The sequence below is a fragment of the Budorcas taxicolor genome, chromosome 4 (genome assembly GCF_023091745.1).
Source record: "Budorcas taxicolor isolate Tak-1 chromosome 4, Takin1.1, whole genome shotgun sequence".
NCBI lineage: Eukaryota > Metazoa > Chordata > Mammalia > Artiodactyla > Bovidae > Budorcas > Budorcas taxicolor.
Window position 1 is genome coordinate 42,228,639 of NC_068913.1, and position 25,554 is coordinate 42,254,192.

A 25,554-nucleotide genomic window follows, 5' to 3' on the forward strand; every position below is an offset into this window, starting at 1 on the left:
AACCTGGAACATCTGGAAGTTCACAGTTCATGTATTGCTGAAGCCTGGCTTGGAGAATTTTGAGCATTACTTTACTAGCGTGTGAGATGAGTGCAATTGTGCGGTAGTTTGAGCATTCTTTGGCATTGCCTTTCTTTGGGATTGGAATGAAAACTGACCTTTTCCAGTCCTGTGGCCACTGCTGAGTTTTCCAGTTTGCTGGCATACTGAGTGCAGCACTTTCACAGCATCATCTTTCAGGATTTGAAATAGCTCAACTGGAATTCCATCACCTCCAATAGCTTTGTTCATAGTGATGCTTGCTAAGGCCCACTTGACTTCACATTGCAGGATGTCTGGCTCTAGGTGAATGATCACACCATCGTGATTATCTTGGTCATAAAGGTCTTTTTTGTACAGTTCTTCTGTGTATTCTTGCCACCTCTTCTTAATATCTTCTGCTTCTATTAGGTCCATACCATTTCTGTCCTTTATTAAGCCCATCTTTGCGTGAAATGCTCTCTTGGTATCTCTAATTTTCTTGAAGAGATCTCTAGTCTTTCCCATTCTGCTTTCCTCTATTTCTTTGCATTGATTGCTGAGGAAGGCTTTCTTATCTCTTCTTGCTGTTCTTTGGAACTCTGCATTCAGATGCTTATATCTTTCCTTTTCTCCTTTGCTTTTCGCTTCTCTTCGTTTCACAGCTATTTGTAAGGCCTCCCCAGACAGCCATTTTGCTTTTTTGCATTTCTTTTCCATGTTATATATATACAAATTTATTGTTTGTGTACTTTAGTTGCAAACTAACTTCTCTTTCCAACCCTCACCTCTTTGCTTCTCCAAGTAAATCAATTACATCTTACTCATTTCACTTTTATCCCTTAGAGAGAGAGGTCCACTCCTCTAAAAATAAAATATATATTAACTGCCACCTATCAGAGCAGGACTAGGAGAGGAGTCAGTATTGTGTTTGTTTTTCTATACCACAATTAGTATCCTTAAAAGTCAAAACATAACCTCTCAAAACAAACAAAAAATTAAACAAAAATTGTGGTAAGTTGTCAAATTCTAACAACTATTCTCCTTTCTTACATGCCATCAGTTCACTGAGTTCTGATTTTTAAAGTTATGCTTAGATTCTTATTAGGTCGTATGTGAACTCTAGATTTTCAAATGCACACATCATAGTTACATCATTTTTTTTGAAACCAGATATTCACATAGGCTTTTGGTAATGACGTAAGAACTGTAAGACTCTGAAAAAGATAAAATTTTATTTGAAGGTAAGATTTTTTTTCTGTAACAATGAAAACCAGGTAATCTCTGAGAGAGTTGTGGATAGTCATAGGCATATGCCTGGAGCTAGGACACATGGAGATAATTGCTAGGACAGAGTCACACTCCGGCACTGCACAGCGTAGAGTACGTGCTGCAGCAGCAGGCACCCCCTCCCAGCTACTCTACTTCATTATGTCTGAGTGTGAGTTGTTGATATAGAAATATATTAATGCATGGAAAGGAGAGAAATTATGTAATTACAGGCTGTCTAAAACAAGTAACACTATGAATTGAGGAAGCTATTGAAAATGTGATATTTTGTAGTTGACCGTGGCGTATAACTAGTTGAAATTATTCTTGAGGAACAATAAAAATTTTTATAACAAATGATACAGCAGGACTTAACTCTGTTCCCATATGGGCACCATAAGTATATTCCTAATATTACGATAAAGTTAGTGTTTTTGGCACCTCTGTCCCTCCTTTTCTTACTTTGATAGTTAGAAAAAAACATAGTCTATAATTTAGATAGGAGAAATTTACTCAACAGTGTAAGAGTTACTAATTCTCAAGTTTGTATAAGTCACAGCATATCCCCTGGTTTCAGTTTATTTAATTTAAAATTGAAATGTCCTGGCTAATTATTTTCCCCTAGTTCTAATAGTCTAATGTTTGGTTTGGAAGTATGTTGAATTATTAAGGCATATAAGATATTTAGTCTCAGTAGTGGGTAAATTATAAGAATGAAACTATTGAATAAGTGAAAACACCCTTAAGAGCTGGAAAATAGTTTGAATAGAAATCCTTAGCAGGTTTTGTGGTTATGTAAAAACTGTGGTATTGGAGAAGACTCTTGAAGTCCCTTGGACTGCAAGGAGATCCAACCAGTCCATCCTAAAGGAGATCAGTCCTGGGTGTTCATTGGAAGGACTGATGCTGAAGCTGAAACTCCAATACTTTGGCCACCTCATGCGAAGAGTTGATTCATTGGAAAAGACCCTGATGCTGGGAGGAATTGGGGGCAGGAGGAGAAGGGGACGGCAGAGGATGAGATGGCTGGATGGCATCACCAACTCGATGGACATGAGTTTGAGTGAACTCCGGGAGTTGGTGATGGACAGGGAGGCCTGGCGTGCTGTGATTCACAGGGTCACAGAAAGTTGGACACGATAGGGCGACTGAACTGAACTGAAAATCAGTTTAATGTTGAGGTTCTCAAAATTGATTATGTGTTGAAATCCTCCAGGGTATTTGTTGAATTCATTACTTCAGCCAAAACTCAGAGTATCTGATATGTTTGGTAAGGTGGGACCTGAGAATTTGCATTTCTTCCTAGTTCCCAGGAGATGCTGATGTTACTGGTCCAGCAGTCACACTTTGAGAACACTCTTATAACCCACACTTTCAATTTTAGGATTTAAAAATACTCTGGTTTTACATTTTTTGGATAGATTTTTTTCCTATTTGACATGCAGATTTTAGAGTTCTTTAGAATATGTTACAAGTAAAGCTCCTATAGCTTCTTAAATGTATGGCAGTTAATTGATGCTGGTAAACTCATAATAAAATATGTATTTCTTATCATTATTACATCTTTAGGGTTTTAAATAGGCAGAAACAAATATTTCAATGTATATTAATGGCACAAAAATAATGAGTATGTTTCAATAAAACAACAGTTGTCAAGTGAAAGGGTTTTCAGAAATATATATGCTCAAGGGAATAGTGCCACTTATTGTGGGAACTCACTCACCTGTATGTGTAAGGACCCCTTTGCTTGACTTTAATTTTGCTGCTGTGAACTTCCACTTCTTCTGGATTCTGTACATCGAATATCCAGAACTGTCTATAAACATCTGTGTCTGTTTTAACCCAATTTTTAAAAGCAATTGTACCTTCTTCAAGGACAGCTTCCTGTGAAACAGAAAACAGCTTTGGGTTATTTCTTTGTGGTCAGTATGGGCATTTGTGGGAGCTGCAAACCTTTAATTATCCAGTGAAAGGACTAATCTCAAGTATCTTGTGCGTGAGAACCTTGGCAACCTGCCGCATGCTTGCAACAGAAATGTTTTCACCACTTGAGATAACAGGCTCTCTTAGTCAACATTTTACAAAGAGAATCGTGTGATACTGTAGACATGTCTGGTGATTGTAAGGCCAACCATTGGCAAGCTTTAAAGTGACCTTATGACAGTATTGTGAAAGCTTAAAATACAATTATTAAGAAAATTTTATCAAAATTTTCCAAAAAGTTCTTATCAGGTCAAACATTAACTTCTCTTTTGCCCTCTGAGTTGCACTGAGGAAGGAAAGGATAAAAATCTAATGGTATTGAAGCTTTTTCACTTTTCTTCAGAAGCTGGATACTTGAGAAAGAAAGCATTAACATTTGTTAAATTAAGTAAAACACAAATCTGACTTCTCCCTTCAAAATCCTGCTCAGTGTGGCTTCCCTAATTCTCAGTATGTTTATAGCAATATGTTAGTACATATTTCCAGAAATTTCAACAGTCTAATTCATTACATTTCAGTTCAGTCGCTCAGTCGTGTCTGATTCTTTGTGACCCCATGAATCGCAGAAGTGAGTCCTAGAGAAACAGATGTCTTCTTCAATATTGTATGACAATTTAGTGGTGGGTAATGGAATCAGGTATTTTAGTCCAGTCTTAAGTAATTTCTGAACCACCACAGTTTGTTCAGAGAGCAAGAGAAAAAATTTTGAAGCAGTCAGAATAGGAATGCCTTCTGATCCTAACACTACTGTATGTACTAGAAAATTTTATTGGCTTACTTGAATACTAAGACTTATTTTATCATCAGTTCCTTTAATTTTAAAGTAGCAAAAGTTTGTACATCCTTTGTGAATTTAAGAGGTTGTGTTTTTATTTTATTTTTTAAATTGTTAATTGGAGAGTAATTGCTAGACCTGGATTATCTGGTCTATTTTGCGAATGTTTCATTAACTTTAAAGTACAAAGGTGGTAATTATGTGAACAGCAAAAGTAATATAAGTTCCTCTCCCTTGGCCAATACGTACATCAGTATCTTTCCCTTTAAGTATTGAGACTATCCCAGCCTAGTAAGGAGATCAAACCTGTCAGTCCTTAAGAAAATCAATCCTGAATATTCACTGGAAGGACTGATGCTGAAGCTGAAGCTCCAGTACTTTGGCCAACTTGATTTGAAGAGCCGACTCATTGGCAAAGACCCTGATACTGGAAGATTGAACACAGAAGGAGAAGGGGACAACAGAGGATAAAATGGTTGGGTGGTATCACCGACTCAATAGACATGCGTTTGATCAAACTCCAGGAGCTAGTGAAGGACAAGGAAGCCTGGTATGCTGCAGTCCATGGTGTTTCAAAGAGTCGGACATGACTGAGCCACTGAACAACACCAACAAGACCCTAGTAATGAGTAGATTCCAGCCAGAAGGCTCTTTCATGGCATGGTTTCCAGCTGAGCTGAAAGCCATTTACCTTGAAACTTCTTTTTGCTCCATTATATTGAAAGCTGACTTTTGAGAGAATAGTATCTTCTATCTAGTCACATGGTCCCTTGATTATTGCTTTTATGGGAAAATGGTACTCATCGACATGATAGGCAACTTTAGTGTAACTGTTAAAATATCTTTGATATCTTCCTATGTGTGAAGTATTCAGAATACATATGTAAAATATGTATAGTCCCATTTTTCAAAGATATTACACAGTAATGAGGGATAGAATCATATATAGTGGATTTTAATCCATGAGTAGATATCCTTAGCCTACTCTCAGCCTGACCAATTACATTGACTTTATTACTCAAAGCCTTGATTAAACTGGTTAATAAAGAAATAGATGCTATGAGTTTGATCCCTGATTTGGTCACATTCTAAGCATTTAACTTGGGCAGGTTACTTAATTTATTTGTACCTCAGTTTCCTTATCTGTAAAATGGCTGTAATAATATTAATATTAGGTTGAACTAATACAACTAGCATTTTTAAAAGTCAAAATCAGTGAATATGGTGAAATTAAATGTTTATCCTCATATGTTGTTATAAGAATTAATAAATGTTCGCACTTAGTATAGTCTTAGCATATAGCAAGCAGTCAATAAACATTGGCTGCTATTATTATAGAAATCCTATCAGCCCTTTAGAGGGAGCACTCTCATCTCATTTACTTCCCAGACTGCTCTAACTACTTTGTTCTTAGCATTACTGTATAAACCACTCATGTGACAATAACTCATATAAAATCCTGTGACATTTCTTTCTTTTCTAAGCTAAGCTAAGCTAAGTCACTTCAGTCGTGTCCGACTCTGTGCGACCCCATAGACGGCAGCCCACCAGGCTCCCCCGTCCCTGGGATTCTCCAGGCAAGAACACTGGAGCGGGTTGCCATTTCCTTCTCCATGAAAATATTCCATAAATGAATTTCAATAACTCTTAAACATTCCACAACATTTCCTAAGAACCTGTGAGAGTATAATACCTGGCAATCCTCTCTAAAACAGAAATTCACCTATCTACTACATTACTGCTGATGATCTGAAATGTACATTACCTCTAAAAAATAACAGTACTGAATAAAACTGAAAGGATCATCCAAGTTCCTACAAAATACCAAAGTATTTATCCAGGATTACTGAATAAATCATAACAATTTGGTATCCTTTTCAGAAAAAAAAATCTCAGAACTTACAAGCATGTGGCATTTCACACTGTACCAACTGAGTAACAGTAAATGAAGGTATAACCACTACAACTTCTTCACCAACTTTGTGTCCTGAAATATGATGTCTGCCCCTGGCAGTTGGCTGCACTGAGTCTGTGTTGCTGCCTGTGGGCTTTCTCTAGTTGCAGTGTATAGGCTACTCATTGTGGTGGCTTTTCTTGTTGCAAAGGGCTCAAGGGCTCTCAGGCTTAGTCGTGGCTCATGGATTAAGTTGCCCCAGGGCATGTAGGTCTTTCCAGACAAGGCACTGAAACCCCTGTCCTCTGCATTGGCAGGCAGATTCTTAACTCCTGGGCCATCAGGAAAGCCCCTGTGAAACTTCTTTTTCTGCTATTTAATCTGCTTCTTTTTTCTGCTATCATTTTAGTATTGACTTGCCATCCAGTGAAATCAAAACTTCCTTGAAAAGTAGAATCATACAGAAAATGATTTTCATTATCTCTGCTCACTACTAAAATTTGTTTTGTTAGGACCAGTTACAAGCAGTTTTTACATGTTCAAAAATGTTTTCATATGTGTGAGCATTATGTACATGTGTGACTGTGCATGCTGAAAGAGAGAAGTATTTAATTCCCTTCTTGGTGTTCAACAATATCAAATTTATTTTAAATTGCCTATTTTATACAGTATTCACTAAATATTAAGTGATATTAACAACATCAAGGTGATGAATTATTGTTTGAAAATATTGGTAAAAATTTTTCCTCTTTCTGGCCTTTAGGTGGTTTATACTTTCCACACTCATGGCAGCTCATATCCTTGACTTCATCTAGCAAAATTGCATAAACCTGCTAGACCTACACAATAGGAAACATAATAGGAAACATGGTCTAAAATACTGTTAAATAAATTTTCAGATACAATGGATAAAAAGCATGAAGTCCCTAAAAATTTACATTAGAAATAAAGAGTAAATAAATACATATATATGAAATAAAATGTATTGATTATTCTAGGCTATTTCAGATGCTCATGTCAGGGTGATAGCTTTATGGTGAATGATGTTGGATTTGTGATTTCTGAAGAAGATTTAGCTTAGGAACCGGGGACCAGGCTTCAGGCACTCAGAATTTTGTGTGGCAGAAGTTTATTACAATGAAAAAGGACAGAGGAAGCTTCTGACATAGACATCAGAAGAGGGCCGGAGACTGACCCCCTTGCTAGTCTTGTCAAGGCCTTATATACTTTTTCAGTTGGTTACTAACAATAGAATGATCTTACCAGACCCACTGCCACCATATCCATCTTAAGATAATAGGACTAACAATAGTACTGGAGTGGGGTGCCATTGCCTTTCCCGAGAAAGGTCTTACCAGACCCCAAAGAAGATGTCGTTTTCATCGTAACAGACTGGAATGCAAAAGTAAGAAGTCAAGAGATAACTGGACTAACAGGCAAGTTTGGCCTTGGGATGCAAAATGAAGCAGGGCAAAGGCTAATAGTGTTTTCCCAAAAGAACTCACTGGTCATAGCAAACACCCTCTTGCAACAACACAAGAGAAGACTACACATGGACATCACCAGATGGCCAACACCAAAATCAGATTGATTATATTCTTTGCAACTGGAGATGGAGAAGCTCTATACAATCAGCAAAAACAAGACTGGGAGCTGACTGTGGCTCAGATCATGAACTCCTTATTGCCAAATTCAGACTTAAATTGAAGAAAGTAGCGAAACCACTAGACCATTCACGAATGACCCAAATCAAATCCATTACGATTATACAGTGGAAGTAACAAATAGATTCAACGGATAAGATGTAATAGAGTACCTGAAGAACTACGGACAGAGGTTCATGACATTGTACAGGAGGCAGTGATCAAGACCATCTCCAAGAAAAAGAAATGCAAAAAAGCAAAATGGTTGTCAGAGAAGGCCTTACAAATAGCTGAGAAAAGAGAAGCTAAAGGCAAAGGTGAAAAGACATACCCATTTAAATGCAGAGTTCCAAATAATAGCTAGGAGAGATAAGAAACCTTTCCTCATTGATCAATGCAAAGAAATAGAGGAAAACAATAGAATGGGAAAGACTAGAGATCTCTTCAAGAAAATTTGAGATACCAAGGAACGTTTCATGCAAAGATGGGCACAATAAAGGACAGAAAAGTACAAACCTAACAGAAGCAGAAGATATTCAGAAGAGGTGGCAAGGATACGTAGATGAACTATACAAAAAATATTTTCATGACCCAGGTAACCATGATGGTGTGATCACTCACCTATAGCCAGACATCCTGGAATGCAAAGTCAAGTGGGCCTTAGGAAGCATTACTATGAACAAAGGTAGTGGAGGTGATGGAATTCAGTTGAACTGTTTCAAAGCATAAAAGATGATGCTGTTAAAGTACTGCATTCAGTATGCCAGCAAATTTGAAAAACTCAACAGTGGCCACAGCACTGGACAAGATCAGTTTTCTTTCCAGTCCCAAAGAAAGGTTAATGCCAAAGAATGTTCAAACTACCACACAATTGCAGTCGTCTCACATGGTAGCAAAGTAATGCTCAAAATTCTCCAAGCCAGGCTTCAACAGTAGGTGAACTGTGAGTTTCCTGATGTTCAAGCTGGATTTAGAAAAGGCAGAGGAACCAGAGATCAAATTGCCAACTGGATCATTGAAAAAGCAAGAGTTCCAGAAAAACATCTACTTCTGCTTTATTGACTACACCAAAGCCTTTGACTGTGTGGATCACATCAATGTGGAAAATTCTTCCAGGGATCAGAATACCAGACCACCTTACCTGCTTCCTAAGAAATCTGTATGCAGGTCAAGAAGCAACAGAACTGGTCACGGAAGAACAGACTGGTTCCAAATTGGAAAAGGAGTACGTCAAGGCTGTATATTGACACTGTGCTTATTTAACTTGTATACGGAGTACATTATGAGAAATGCTGAGCTGGATGAAGCACAAGCTGGAATCAAGATTGCCAGGAGAAATATCAATAACCTCAGATAGGCAGATGATACCACCCTTATGGAAGAAAGTGAGGAGGAACTAAAGAGCCTCTTGATTAAAGTGAAAGAGGAGAGCAAAAATGCTGGCTTAAAACTAAAACCAATACAATATTGTAAAGTAAAAAAAAAAAATTTGAACTTTGAAAACAAAATACCTCATCACCCAAAAAACAGCGATCATGGCATCTGGTTCCATCACTTTGTGGTAAATAGATGGGGAAACAATGGAAACAGTGACAGACTTTATTTTTTTGGACTCCAAAATCACTGCAGATGGTGACTGCAGCTATGAAATTTAAAGATGCTTGTTCCTTGGAAGAAAAGCTATGATCAACCTAGACAGCATATTAAAAAGCAGAGACATTACTTTGCTGACAAAAGTCCATATAATCAAAGCTATGATTTTTCCAGTAATCAATATGGATGTGAGAGTTGGACTATAAAGAAAGCTGAGCACAAAAGAATTGATGCTTTTGAACTGTGGTGTTGGAGAAGACTCTTGAGAGTCCCTTGGAGAGCAAGATCAAAGCAGTCAGTCCTAAAGGAAGTCTGTCCTGTATACTCACTGGAAATACTAATGCTGAAGGTGAAGCTCCAGTACTTTGGTCACCTGATGCAAAGAACTGACTCATTGGAAAAGACCGTAATGGGAAAGATTAAAGGCAGGAGAAATAGGAGAAGACACAGGATGAGATGGTTGGATGGCATCATCGACTTGATGGACATGAGCTTGAGCAAGCTCCAGGAGCGGACAGGGAAGGTACAGGGAAGCCTGGCTTGCTGCAGTCCATAGGTTGCAAAGAGTCGACAGGATTGAACTCCTGAACTGAACTGAACCAGACCCATTCCCACATAAGATAACAGGATTAGTCAGAAGGTTCTTGTTAAGAAGGAGAAACACATCTTTGAGCAAGATACATTGTTGTTATATAGTCATTTGTACAGAACTTAAGGAAAAATACACCCTGAGCAAGACGAGTTGCTTTGTTGTATAATCATTAGCTCTGGGCTTAAAGAAAATAAAGTTTTATGTGACTAAGACAAAGAAATATAGAAAAAAGCCTGTCTTTTTCTCCTCCTTGAGGGCCCCAGACTCATTATCAACCTATGTAAGAATTAACTCCTCAAGGGTACCATCTTTTAGAATCAGAAGATAACAGAGTCTCAACTCTGTACTTTAAAAATTAGATAACAACATGAGATTATTTTCTGATCTTTTATAATTAAGCACTTTAATTATTTTTAAAAATGGCTGTTGTATATAGGTAATAACTTTTCAATTTGGTATTTATTATATGAAGCAAGTAATCTGCAGTGGCTTCAATAGTAAATAAAAGTTGACAAGTTCTAAACTATATGTATTTTTAAAATAACAGAATTAATCTAAGTGTTCCTAAGGCTGTGATGCTGTGAAAGTGCTGCACTCAATATGCCAGCAAATTTGGAAAACTCAGCAGTGGCCACAGGACTGGAAAAGGTCAGTTTTCATTCCAATCCCAAAGAAAGGCAATGCCAAAGAATGTTCGAACTACCGCACAATTGCACTCATCTCACATGCTAGTAAAGTAATGCTCAAAATTCTCCAAGCCAGGCTTCAGCAATACGTGAACCGTGAACTCCCTGATGTTCAAGCTGGTTTTAGAAAAGGCAGAGGAACCAGAGATCAAATTGCCAACATCTGCTGGATCATGGAAAAAGCAAGAGAGTTCCAGAAAAACATCTTTTTCTGCCTTATTGACTATGCCAAAGCCTTTGACTATGTGGATCACAATAAACTGTGGAAAATTCTGAAAGAGATGGGAATACCAGACCACCTGACCTGCCTCCTGAGAAACCTGTATGCAGGTCAGGAAGCAACAGTTAGAACTGGACATGGACCAACAGACTGGTTCCAAATAGGAAAAGGAGTACGTCAAGGCTGTATATTGTCATGCTGCTTATTTAACTTCTGTGCAGAGTACATCATGAGAAATGCTGGACTGGAAGAAGCACAAGCTGGAATCAAAATTTTCGGGAGAAATATCAATAACCTCAGACATGCAGATGACACCACCCTTATGGCAGAAAGTGAAGAGGAACTAAAAAGCCTCTTGATGAAAGTGAAAATGGAGAGTGAAAAAGTTGGCCTAAAGCTCAACATTCAGAAAACAAAGATCATGGCATCTGGTCCCATCACTTCATGGGAAATGGATGGGGAAACAGTGGAAATAGTGTCAGACTTTATTTTTTTGGGCTCCAGAATCACTGCAGATGGTGACTGCAGCCATGAAATTAAAAGACACTTACTCCTTGGAAGAAAAGTTATGACCAACCTAGATAGCATATTCAAAAGCAGAGACATTACTTAGCCAACTAAGGTCCATGTAGTCAAGGCTATGATTTTTCCAGTAGTTATGTATGGATGTGAGAGTTGGACTGTGAAGGCTGAGCACCAAAAAATGGATGCTTTTGAACTGTGGTGTTGGAGAAGACTCTTGAGAGTCCCTTGGACTGCAAGGAGATCCAACCAGTCCATTCTGAAGGAGATCAACCCTGGGATTTCTTTGGAAGGAATGATGCTAAAGCTGAAACCCCAGTACTTTGACCACCTCATGAGAATAGTTGACTCATTGGAAAAGACTCTGATGCTGGGAGGGATTGGGGGCAGGAGGAGAACGGAACGACCCAGGATGAGATGGCTGGATGGCATCACAGACTCGATGGACATGAGTCTGAGTGAACTCCGAGAGATGGTGATGAACAGGGAGGCCTGGCGTGCTGCAATTCATGGGGTCACAAAGAGTCGGAAAACGACTGAGTGACTGAACTGAACCGAACAGTTCCTAAGGCAGGGATAAGGCACTTCGTGCTCTGGGATTATACAGAATTCACAGGTATAACACCTACTGTTGACCAATTTGCCTGTTTTTTTGTCTCTGCATTCAGATTCTCTCTAAAGCAAATTACTGTTTAGTTTTATCTGTAATCTCTATTGTAGAGATTAAATCTCTCTGAGCTCTGACCTTTGGAAGTATTTGTCCTGTGCTTGTCACTCAGTTGTATCTGACTCTTTGCGACCCCATGGACTGTAGTCCTCCAGACTCCTTTGTCCATGGGATTCTCCAGGCAAGAATACTGGAGTGCCTAATTCAGATCACTTATAAAACCTTGGAACATTTTTTTCCTAAGGTATACATTTCTGTCAGTAACACAGTTGGCCATGTTGCAGTCTGCTATTTTTACTCTTCTGTCTGTCTCCCCTTTTAGCCCCTTTATCCTATTGCATCTCATCACCCATTAGTTCTAAAATATCCACCACTCTAGACAGAGTGCATTGTTATGTGCATACTGTGCAAAGATCTTTCTAAAAGGGAGTCTTAAATTCTCCTTGAAAGTGGTCATGTCCTACCTAACTTTTGTTGGTTTTCTTGTTTTTAGTCTCCTCAATTTCGAACACTTTATATTTCAGAATTATACTGTTTGAGACTATGTAAAGTATCTAGTCTCTTCCAGATTGCCTATGTTTGGAAATTGGCTCATCCTCTTTCTGGCTAGGTGAGAGTGCAAGTCAGTTTAAGCTCTTGTGACTGTAAAATGGGAAAAATAATATGTTCTGATAGGTATTTGTGAAGACTAGATGAATATTTATATATATTTCTTGATTGCTAAATCGCTTCAGTCATGTCTGACTCTTTGTGACCCCATGGCCAGTAGCCCACCAGTCTCTGCTGTCAATGGAATTCTCCAGGCAAGAATACTGGAGTGAGTAATCATTCTGTTCCCTGGATGAAGCTGTTAGTAGTAGAAATACCATGTCTGTGAGGGCCGTGGCATGCTGCAGTCCATGAAGTCACAAAGAGTTGGACATGAGTTAGCAACTGAAAAACAAAATACACTAAATGCAAATTAACTTAGTGTTATTTAATGAAGCTCTTTTGTTGTTGTTCAACTCTTTGCTACCCCATGAACTGCAGCATGCCAGGCTTCCCTATCCTTCAAGGTCTCCCAGAGTTTTCTTAAACTCATGTCCATTGAGTTGTTAATGTTATCAAACCATCTCCTGTGTCATTCCCTTCTCCTTCTGCCTTTCTGCCATTAGTTTCTCTTTGCTTTCTGCCATTAGAGTGGTATCATCTGCTTGTCTCAGGTTGTTATTTCTCCCAGCAATCTTGATTCCAGCTTGTGATTCATCCAGCCTAGCATTTTGCATGATGTACACTGCATAGAAGTTAAATAAGCAGGGTGATGATATACAGCCTTGTCATACTCCTTTCCCAATTTTGAACCAGTCAATTGTTTCATGTCTTGTTCTAACTATTGCTTTTTGTCCTGTGTATGAGTTTCTCAGGAGGGAGGTAAGGTGGTCTGGTATTTCCATCTCTTGAAAAATTTTCCAGTTTGTTGTGAACCACAGTCAAAATGTTTAACGTAGTCAGAGAAGGCAGAGGTAGAAGGTTTTTTTGTTTTGTTTTTTTCGAATTCTCTTGCTTTTTCTGTGATTCAATGGATGCTGGCAATTTGATCTCTGGTTCTTCTGCCTTTTCTAAATTCAGCTTGTACATTAGGAAGTTCTTGGTTCACGTAGTGTTGAAGCTTGGCTTGAGGGATTTTGAGCATTATCTTGCTAGCATGTGAAATGAGCACAATTGTATGGTAGTTTGAAGATTTTTTGGCATTGCCCTTCTTTGGGATTGGAATGAAAACTGACCTTTCCCAATCCTGTGGCCACTGTTGAGTTTTCCAAATTTGCTGGCATATTAAGTGCAGCACATTAACAGCATCATCTTTTAGGATTTGAAATAGCTTAGCTAGAATTCTATCACCTCCATTAGTTTTGTTGGTAGTAATAGTTCCTAAGGTCCACTTGACTTCATACTATAAGATGTCTGGTTTTAGATGAGTGATCACACTTCTGTGGTTATCTGGGTCATTAAGGTATTTTTTGTATAGTTCTGTGTATTCTTGCCACCTGTTCTTAATCTCCTCTACTTCTGTTGAGTCCTAGCCATTTCTGTCCTTTATTGTACCCATCTTTGGATGAAATGTTCCCTTGGTATCTCTGTTTTTGTTGAAGAGATCTCTAGTCTTTCCAGTTCTATTGTTTTCCTTTATTTCTTTGCATTGTTCACTTTAGGATGGCTTTCCTATTCTCCTTTCTGTTCTCTGGAGCTCTGCATTCAGATGGGTATATCTTTCTCTTTCCCCTTTGCCTTTCACTTCTCTTCTTTTCTCAGCTATTTTAAGGCTTCCTCTTGCAATCATTTGCCTTGTTACATTTCTTTTTCTTGGGGATGGTTTTGGTAATCACCTTCGGTACAATGTTGTGAGCCTCCATCCATAGTTCCTCAGACACTCTTGTCTACCAAATCTAATCCCTTGAATTTATTTGTCACACTCCACTGTGTAATCATAAGGCATGTGATTTAGGTCGTACATGAATGGCCTAGTGGTTTTCCCTACTTTCTCCCATTTAAGCCTGAATTTTGCAATAAGGAGCTAATTATCTGAGCCATAATCAGATCCAGGTCTTGTTTTGGCTGACTACATAGAGCTTCTCTCTTTTTGGCTGCAAAGAATATAATCGTTCTAATTTTGGTATTGACCATTTTGAGATGTCCATGTGTAGGGTCATCTCTTGTATTGTTGGTAAAGGGTGTTTGCTATGACCAGTGTGTTCTCTCGAGGCAACTATACCTAGTATATAGTATAGTATATTTGATATCAATCTCTAAATGCAGATTTTTTATATCCAATATCTAATGGAAAATAAACACCAACTACTGTTGTCTGTCCCATCATTAAATATCCTGATATTCAGTTCAGTTCAGTCACTCAGTCATGTCCGACTTTTTGCAAACCCATGGACTGCAGCATGCCAGGCTTCCCTGTCTATCACCAACTCCAGGAGCCTACCTATACTTATGTCCATCATGTCAGTGATGCCTTCCAATCATCTCATCCTCTGACATCCCCTTCTCCTCCTGCCTTCAATCTTTCTCAGCATCAGGGTGTTTTCCAGTGAGTCGATTCTTTGCATCAGGTTGCCAAAATATTGAGGTTTCAGTTTCACCTATTCTGATATTCAAAGCATCCTAAATCTTACCCACATTGTTCTCTTTTTAATCATCTCTCTTCTTAAACCTATATTTTTGGCACATTTTCTACATTTTTCCTACCCTTGTCACAACATTTAGTTACATTTCCACTACTTTATCCATTATGTTAGCCTGTTCTTTGACCCCTTTATTTGCAGCCCTCTTTGGATGTTCAAAGTTTTATACTTCAAAATTAAACTCAAGTCTCACCTATTTTCTGAAGTTGTTTATCACTCTGAGAAAGTTCTCTTTCTAAATTACATTTATGTAGCCTCCAGTTAAAATAAATTAATTAATATTAAAAAATAAATTACATTTATGTTTCCATATTATATATTTTAGAATTCAATGATAGAATTTCACAGGTCGCCTTTATTTAAAAAAAATATGCATTTTCCCCAATTGAAAGATATTTCTTGAAGTAAATATTTATTTTATTCTGTCTTAGTCTCTTTGCAAAAGCAAATTTCTGATGTCTCAAAACTGCTATTTCCTCAGGATTAGCATTGTGAATTTAGAGGGAAAATATTAAATATTAAATAAACAGTAAGAAAATCAGAGGGCTTCCCTGGTGACTCAGCAGGTAAAGAATCTGCCTGCAGTGCGGAGGACTTGGGTTTGATCCCTGGGTTGAGAAGATCCCCTGAAGTAGGGAAAGGCAACCAACTGTAGTATTCTGGCCTGGAGAATTTCATGGACTTTATAGTCCATGGGGTTGCAAAGAGTCAGACATGACTTAGCAGCTAACGTAGAGCTAGAAAATTGAAGGTACACCTTTCTTGTCATCTAACGAGAGTCTATGTCTATACTATCTTGAATAATAAAAGAATAGATTACCACTATTGAAATATTGATCATCAATTATATATTGGAAAAATAATCTTAATATAAAATATGATGCACTGGAGGATTATTGTGACTTTTCTACTCTAAAGACTTTTCCATAATATGTTATAGTCTCTGTGTTAGAACCAATACAATATTGTAAAGTAATCAGCCTCCAATGAAAATAAATTTAAATTTAAAAATAAATAAATAAAAAGAACTGACTCTGTTTTCTCTAAATAAAATGTTGTTGTACAAAGTCTGTATATCAAGTCACTATTTTTAGTTAAAACTATAGACATTTTGTTAAGTATATAATGGGATATGTTCTACATTTCATTTCTGAAAGTATTTTCTGGAAGTCAAGTTTAAAGCTTAATCAAAAGGAAATAAGACAGTCATATATTACACAAATTTTAAAAAGCAGTATGGCAAGTACAAGATTTTTACCAGGTTTTCCAGATATTCATGTGTTAATATTAACTACAATTATGCTTAAGTTACATATAAGAAATGTGATTTTATTTTTTTAAGTATTAACCAGAGTACAGCTACTTTTATAAATGTACTGTCACAAAATACAGTTACTTGTTTCTTATTCAAAAACATATCAGTATATTCTTTGGACATAATTAAAAGCAATTACTCAGAGGTTAAAGCGTCTGCCTGCAGTGTGGGAGACCTAGGTTTGATCCCTGGGTCGGGAAGATCTGCTGGAGAAAGAAATTGCAACCCTCTCCAGTATTCTTGCCTGGAGAATCCCATGGATGGAGGAGACTGGTAGGCTGCAGTCCATGGGGTCACAGAGAGTTGGACACGACTGAGCAACTTCACTTCACTTTACTAATAATCAGTTAAGAGATACAGAAAATAAGCAGATGTAAACTATATCAAAAAGTCATTGTGAGAGGGGGAGAATACAAATGCAGGATTTTGAAAATGCATTTGAAAATGATATCAACAACCTAAGACAGTAATGCATATGTAAATAGACTACTATACAATAACCACAAGGCTATGGTTTTTCCAGTAGTCATGTATGGATGTGAGAGTTTGACTGTGAAGAAGGCTGAGCGCTGAAGAATTGATGCTTTTGAACTGTGGTGTTTGAGAAGACTCTTGAGAGTCCCTTGGACTGCAAGGAGATCCAACCAATCCATTCTGAAGGAGATCAACCCTGGGATTTCTTTGGAAGGAATGATGCTAAAGCTGCAACTCCAGTACTTTGGCCACCTCATACGAAGAGTTGACTCATTGGAAAAGACTCTGATGCTGGGAGGGATTGGGGGCAGGAGGAGAAGGGGACAACAGAGGATGAGATGGCTGGATGGCATCACTGACTCGATGGACATGAATCTGAGTGAACTCCGGGAGTTGGTGATGAACAGGGAGGCCTGGCGAGCTGCAATTCATGGGGTCGCAAAGAGTTGGACATGACTGAGTGACTGAATTGAACTGAACTGAATCACAAACCAAAGATCTAAAACATATATACAGATAAAAAAGAAAAAGGAAGAAATCATAACAATAAAAAGTCAGAAAGTGAAGTCACTCAGTCGTGTCCGACTCCTTGTGACCCCATGGACTGTAGCCCACCAGACTCCTCCGTCCGTGGGATTTTCCAGGAAGAATACTGGAGTGGGTTGCCATGCCCTTCTCCAGGGGATCTTCCCAACCCAGGGAATGAACCCAGTTCTCCTGCACTGTAGGCAGATGCTTTACCATCTGAGCCACCAGGGAAGTCCCATAACAGTAAAGATAGGCATCAAATCATAAGAGAAGAGAGCAAAAGAAGAAAGAGGAAAATAAAGTCCTACCAAAACATATCCATAATATTAACAAATGGCAACAATAACTTAGATATCAATAATTGCATTAAATATATATGGACTTAATGTTTCAACCAAAAAATCGAATGTCTGAATGGATACAAAAACAGACCCATATACATGTTGTGATATGAGATTCACTTCAGATCTAAAGATACACAGACTAAAACAAGGGATGAAAAGGGTATTCCATGCAAATGAAATGCAAAAGAAAGCCAGAATAGCAATACTTACATCAGACAAAATGGGTTTAAAAATATAGACTGTTATAACAGACAAAGATACTCCATAATGATCAAGGGATCAAGCCAAGAAGATATAATATTTGTAAATATATATTTGCCCAACATAGGAGCACACAAACATATAAGGCACATATGAATGGACATAAAAGGAGAAATCAACAATAACACAATAATAATAGAGGACTTTAACAACCCTCTTACATCATATAGATCATCCATATAGAAAATCAATCTGAAAACATTGGCCTTAAATGATACATTAGAACAAATGGGCTTACTTGATATGTGTGTGTACATATATGTGTATATATATATATGAACATTCCACTCGAAAACAGAATATACTTTCATTTCAGTTGCATCTGGAACACTGTCCAGGAGAAATTCCATACTAGGTTATAAAAGAAACCTTGATAAATGTAAGAAGAGTTAAATACTTTTAAGCACCTTTCCCAACAATGTGATGAGACTTGAAATAAACTGAAAGAAAAAAAATCAAATAAACATCCAAAACCAGTGGTTTGCAGCAAAGGCAGTTTTAAGAGGAAAGTTTACAAGTTTACCTCAGGAAACAAGAAAAAAAATCTCAACCTAAAATTACACCTAAGGAAACAAAGAAGAACAAAAAGTAGAAGGGAAGGAATCATAAACATCAGAAACAGAAACTTAAAAAATATAGATCAATGAAACTAAAAGCTGATTCTTTGAAAAGATAAAGTTAATAATCCTTTAGCCAGGCTCATCAAGAAAAAGAAATGATTTGAAAAGATAAAGTTGATAATCCTTTAGCCAGGATCATCAAGAAAAAGAAATGATCTAAATCAGTAAAATTAGAAATGTAAACGTGGAAGTTATCACTGACACCATAGAAGTACAAAGGGTATTGAGGCTACTGTGAACAACTGTGTGCCAATAAAATGGACAGCCTAATCTAAGAAACAGACAAATTCTAAGGTACAATATCTTGAGACAAAACCAAGAAGAAATAAAAAATATGAAAAGACCAACTACCAGTAATGAATTGAATCAGCAAATTAAAGACTCCCAACAAATAACAGTATGGTAACGGAATGCAACAATACATGAAAAGGATCATCTGTATGATCAAGTGGCCTTTATTCCGGTGATGGAAGGATTTTTCACTATCTTCAAATCAACCAATGTGATATACCATATTAACTAATGAAGAATAAAAACTGTATGATCTCAATAGTTGCAGGAAACTTTTTAGATAAAATTTGACATCCATTTATGATAAAAAATTCTCCAGGAGGTAGGCATAGAGGTAACCTCCTCAACATAATAAAGGCATGATCCATCATAGCTAACATCATACTCAATGAAGAGAAGCTGACAGTATTTCCTCTAAGATAAGGAACAGGACGAAGATGCATACTATTTCCACTTCTGTTCAATGTAGTTTTGGAAGTCCTAACTGCACCCATCAGAGAAGAAAAGGAAAGAAAAGGAAATTGGAAAGGAAGAAGTAAAACTGTTACTTTTACAGATGACATGTATTATGCATAGACAGTCTTAAAAATGCCATCTAGAAAACTACTAGAGTTCATCAATGAATTCAGTAAACATTCAGGATAGAAAATTAATATACAGAAATCTGTTGCATTTCTATACACTTAACAGTGAACTATCAGAAAGGGAAATTAAGGAAACAGTCCTATTTACCATTGCATCAAAAAAGATAAAATACCTAGAAATAAATCTACCTCAGGAGATAACAGACCTGTACTTGGAAAACTGTGAGACAGATAAAGAACACACAAGCAGATACAAGGATACTGTATTCTTGGATTGGATGAAATAACATTATTAAAATGACCATACTACCCAAGGCAGACTAAAGACTCAGTGTAATCCCTACTAAGTAGCAATGGCATTTTTCAGAGTAGTACAACAAATAATTCAAAAATCTGTATAGAAACAAGAAGTTCCCCAATAGCCAAAAGAGTATTGAGGAAAAAAAAAAAAAATGGAGCTGGAATTATCAAGCTTCCTGAGTTCAGAGAATCATACAAAGCTGCAACAATGAAAATAGTATTGTACTGTCACAAAACAGACATATGGATGAAAGGAGCAGAATAGAGAACCCAGAAATAAATCCACACATCTGTGATCAATCAGTCCTCAACACATGAGGCAAGAACTTGCAATGAAAGTGAAAGTGTTTGTCACTCAGTCATGTCCAACTCTTTGTGACCCCATGGACTGTAATCCTCTAAGAGCCTCTGTCCATGGGATTTCCCAGACAAGAATACTGGAGTGGGTAGCCATTCCTTTCTCCAGGGGATCTGCCTAACCCCGGGACCAATGCAGGGTTGCCTGTTTTGCAGGCAATTTCTTTAGCATCTGATCACCAGGAAAAGAAGACTGTTTCTTCACCAAGTGGTGCTGGGAAAGCTGAATAGTCTCATTGTAAATCAATGAAATTAGAACACTCCTTCATACCATATACAAAAATAAGCTCAAAATGGATTAAAGACCTAAACTTAAAGCTGTATACCCATGAAACTTTTAGAAGGAAAGGTAGACAGGACACTCCGTGACATAAATCCCTTTAGCTCTGTCTCCAAGAGCAAAGGGAATAAAAATGAACATAAACAAATGAGACCCAGTTTTCTTAAAAGCTTAGGTACAGCAAAGGAAAGATTGTTAACGTGAAGACAGCTTACTGAAGGGGAGAAACTGTTTAAAAATGGTATGACCACGGGTAAGAGATTAATGTCAAAAATATATAGATATCTCATGCAACTCAACATAGAAAAAAAAAACCAGAACAATCCATTTTAAAAATAGGCAAAATAACTTAGTATATTTTTAAAAATTTATTTATTTTTACTGATGTATGATTGATTTATAATGTTCTTAATTCCTATATAGAGCATGTATGTATGAGTCACTCATTCATGTCTGACTCTCTGCAACCCCGTGGCCTACAGCCTGCCAGGTTCCTCTGTCCATGGGATTCTCCAGGCAAGAATACGAAGTGGGTTGCCATTTCCTTCTCCATATAGAGCATAGTGATTCAGTTATACCTAAATATACATTCTTTTTAAATAGTCTTTTCCATTATTATTTATCATGGGATGTTTTTTAAAATTGGAGGACACTTGTCTCAGAATGTTGTATTAGTTTTTGCTGTACAGTGTTAATCAGCTATATATACATCTGTTCTCTCCCTCCTGCTGCCCTCTGCATCCCACCCCTCTAGATTATCATTGAGCACCATACTGAGTTCCCTGTGTTACACAGCAGCTTCCCACTAGCTATCTGTTTTATACATGATTTTATATATATATATACACATATATATAAATGCTACTCTCTCAACTTGTCCTGCCTTCTTCCTCCACTATATCCACAAGTCTCCTCTACATCTGCATCTTTATTCCTGCCCTGCAAATAGATTCATCAGTACCATTTGTCTAGATTCCATATACATATGTGTATGTGTGTTCATATTTTTTTTCTCTTTCTGACTTACTTCACTCTGAATGACAGACTCTAGATTCATCCACATTACTGCAAATGACCCAGTTTCACTTCTTTATATGGCTATGTAATATTCCATGGTATATGTGTACTATAATTTCTTTATCCATTAATCTCTCAATGGACATCTAGGTTGTTTCCAAGTCCTGGCTATTGTAAATAGTGCTGCAGTGAACATTGGTGCCAGACATCCTGGAATGTGAAGTCAAGTGGGCCTTAGGAAACACCACTATGAACAAAGCTAGTGGAGGTGTTGGAATTCCAGTTGAGCTATTTCAAATCCTGAAAGATGATGCTGTGAAAGTGCTGCACTCAATATGACAGCATATTTGGAAAACTCAGCAGTGGCCACAGGACTGGAAAAGGTCAGTTTTTCTTCCAATCCCAAAGAAAGGCAATGCCAAAGAATGTTCAAACTACCGCACAATTGCATTCATCTCACACGGTAGCAAGGTAATGCTCAAAATTCTTCAAGCCAGGCTCCAGCAATATGTGAACCGTGAACTTCCAGATGTTCAAGCTGGTTTTAGAAAAGGCAGAGGAACCAGAGATCAAATTGCCAGCATCTGCTTGATCATGGAAAAAGCAAGAGAGTTCCAGAAAAACATCTATTTCTGCCTTATTGACTATGCCAAAGCCTTTGACTGTATAGATCACAATAAACTGTGGAAAATTCTGAAAGAGATGGGAATACCAGACCACCTGACCTGCCTCTTGAGAAATCTGTATGCAGGTCAGGAAGCAACAGTTAGAACTGGACATGGTAAAAAAGACTGGTTCCAAATAGGAAAAGGAGTATATCAAGGTTGTATATTGTCACCTTGCTTATTTAACTTATATGCAGAGTACATCATGAGAAATGCTGGGCTGGAAGAAGCACAAGCTGGAATCAAGATTCCCAGGAGAAATATCAATCACCTCAGATATGCAGATGACATCACCCTTATGGCAGAAAGTGAAGAAGAACTAAAGAGCCTCTTGATGAAAGTGAAAGAGGAGAGTGAAAAAGTTGGCTTAAAGCTCAACATTCAGAAAACGAAGATCATGGCATCCGGTCCCATCACTTCATGGGAAATAGATGGGGAAACAGTGGCTGAGTTTATTTTTGGGGGCTCCAAAATCACTGCAGATGGTGATTGCAGCCATGAAATTAAAAGATGCTTACTCCTTGGAAGGAAGGTTATGACCAACCTAAACAGCATATTCAAAAGCAGAGACGTTACTCTGCCAACAAAGGTCTGTCTAGTCAAGGCTATTGTTTTCCCAGTGGTCATGTATGGATATGAGAGTTGGACTATAGAGAAAGCTGAACACCGAAGAATTGATGCTTTTGAACTGTGGTGTTGGAGAAGACTGTTGAGAGTCCCTTGGACTGCAAGGAGATCCAACCAGTCAATGCTAAAGGATATCAGTCCTGAATATTCATTTGAAGGACTGATACTGAAGCTGAAGCTTCAATATTTTAGCCACCTGATTCCAAGAGCTGACTCATTTAAAAAGAGCCTGATGCTGGGAAAGATTGAGGGCAGGAGGAGAAGGGGATGACAAAGGATGAGATGGTTGGATGGCCTCACCGACTCAATGGACATGAGTTTGGGAGTTGGTGATGGATACTGAGGCCTGGCTTGCTGTGGTTCATGGGGTTACAAAGAGTCGGACACGACTGAGTGAACTGAACTTTGGTGTACTTGTGTCTTTTTTTTTAAATTTATTTTTAATTGGAGAATAACTGCTTTACAGTGTTGGGTTGGTTTCTGCCATATATCAACATGAATCAGCTACAGATATACATATGTTTCTTCCCTCTTCAACCTCCCTCCCACCTTTCACCCATCTATTTATCGCAGAGCACCAGGTGGAGCTCCCTGCATTATACCACGACTTCACATTAACTATCTGTTTTGCATATGGTAATATATATATATTTCAGTGCTCTTCTGTTTGTCCCATATTCTCCTCCCACCGCTGTGACCATAAGTCCAGTCTCTATGTCTGAGTTTCTGTTCCTGCCCTGCAAATAGGTTCATCAGTACCATTTTTCTAGATTCTATATATGTGTGTTAATATACAATATTTGTTTTTCTCTTTCTGACTTACTTCACTCCGTGTAGCAGGCTCTAGATTCATCCACCTCACTAGTACTGACTCAAATGGCTGAGTAATATTTCATCGTATATATGTATCACAACTTCTTTATCTATTCATCTGTCAGTGAGCATCTAGGTTGTCTCCATGTCCTGGCTATTGTAAATAGTGCTTCAGTGAACACTAGGGTGCATGTGTCTATTTTATTTATGGTTTTCTCAGGACATATGCCCAGTAGTGGGATTGCTGGATCGTGTGGTAGTTTTATTCCTAGTTTTTTAAAGAAATGTCCATACTGTTTGCCATAGTAGCTGAATCAATTTACATTCTCACCAACAGTGCTAGAGGGTTCCCTGTTCTCCACATTCTCTCCAGCATTTATTGTTTGGAGAGGAAATACAGATGGCCAACATCACATAACATGCTCAACCTTATTAATCATCAAGAAAATACAAGTCAAAACCACAATGATATATCACCTCACACCTGGCAAAATCAGTAAAAAAGAACAAATAACATAATGTTGGTAAGAAAAGGGAACCCTAATTCATTATTGCTGATAATGTAAATTGGTTCAGTCACTGTAGAAAAAGTGTGGAGTTGTCTTACAAAACTGAAAATAGAACTATCATATGACTCAGAAATTACACTCCTGGATACATAGATGAAAAACCCACTAATTTGAGAACATACATGCACCCTAATATTCATAATTGCATTATTTTCAGCTGCCAAGATATGGAAGCATCTTCAGTGTCCAACAGATAAATGGATGAAGAAGACATGGTATATATGCACAAAGGAATAGTTCTCAATTATAAAAAAAGCAATTTAGCCATTTTCAATGTAGATGGACTTGGAGGGCCTTAACCTAAGTGAAATAAGACAGAAAAAGACAAACACTGTATGATGTCACTTTTATGTGAAGTGTAAAAAAAACACAGCAAACTACTAGGGGGCCAGGGAACAAAAAAGAAAAAAAGACTCACAGATACAGAAAACAAACTAGTGGTTACCAGTGAGGAGAAGGAAGGAGAGGGACAATACAGAAATAGGGGGAAAATGGTTATTATGACATCATATGAAATCATGTATGTGAAACTTGAAAATTTCAAAGCACAATAGAGTTCAAGAATCTTTCAATAAAAATGGTATATTTGTATACAAAAAAAGCATGTAATACATTCTTTGGGCATACTTAAAAGCAATGACATGTTCTTGATACCACTTGTACCTTTTTAACTGTCTTCTCAATAAGCATGTCTCCAACTGGCACTAGAATACCACCAAACACAGCCAGGACTGCACCAATGACAGCACCAGTGATGAGCCCACGGTTTCGATCGCAGCCCATTCTTCTTGTTTAGGGGAAAAGCTAAGATTCAGCTTCTTAAGATTCAGCTGTTTCTTTCAAACTCTCGGGTCTGATGAAGGTGTTTTCCAAGTGGTCCGGTTCTATCATTGGAAGGAGATCATAAAACAGAAGCATAAATATCAGTACGATTATCAAAGTACAAGGAAAACATACAACTGAAACAGATCGTTTTGCCAGTTATAAATAAATAATTTTTTTAAAGAAAACTTTTTAGGTCTTACTCTTTTCTTGATTTGAGCTACCTACCAGTGATAGAAATAATAAATATTGTCACATAGAGCATTTCTTTAAAGTTCTACTTTTTAAAATTTTCTTCTTTTGAATGATTCAGATACTGAAATCTTACCTAAGGAAATCATGTTTACTGTATTCTCACCTTTTGCCTTCTTTTGTCAGCCTGAGACACTTATAGGTAACCTCACCCTTTGTCCGGAGAAGGCAATGGCAACCCACTCCAATACTCTTGCCTGGAAAATCCCATGGGTGGAGGAGCCTGGTAGGCCGAGGTCCATGGGGTCACGAAGAGTTGGACACGACTGAGCAACTTCACTTCTTCAGTATTTCAGTATCTTGACTTCCCTGGTGGCTTAGATGGTAAAGCGTCTGTCTACAATGCGGGAGACCTGGGTTTGATCCCTGGGTCGGAAGATCCCCTGGAGAAGGAAATGGTAATCCA

At 37.7% G+C, this 25,554-nt stretch overlaps 1 protein-coding gene across 1 annotated transcript in view; it reads right to left on the reverse strand.

Annotated features, from left to right (window-relative positions):
* LOC128046805 (platelet glycoprotein 4-like) overlaps nt 1–24,857 on the reverse strand; it is a 58,770-nt gene extending 33,913 nt beyond the window's left edge. Inside the window, exons 1-2 of the mRNA XM_052639015.1 lie at nt 24,738–24,857; nt 3,011–3,171 (exon numbers count right to left, since the gene is read on the reverse strand). Of these exons, the coding sequence (XP_052494975.1) occupies nt 3,011–3,171; nt 24,738–24,857 (281 nt within the window). The remainder of the gene's footprint in view (nt 1–3,010; nt 3,172–24,737) is intronic.
* Between the last annotated feature and the right edge of the window lie 697 nt (nt 24,858–25,554).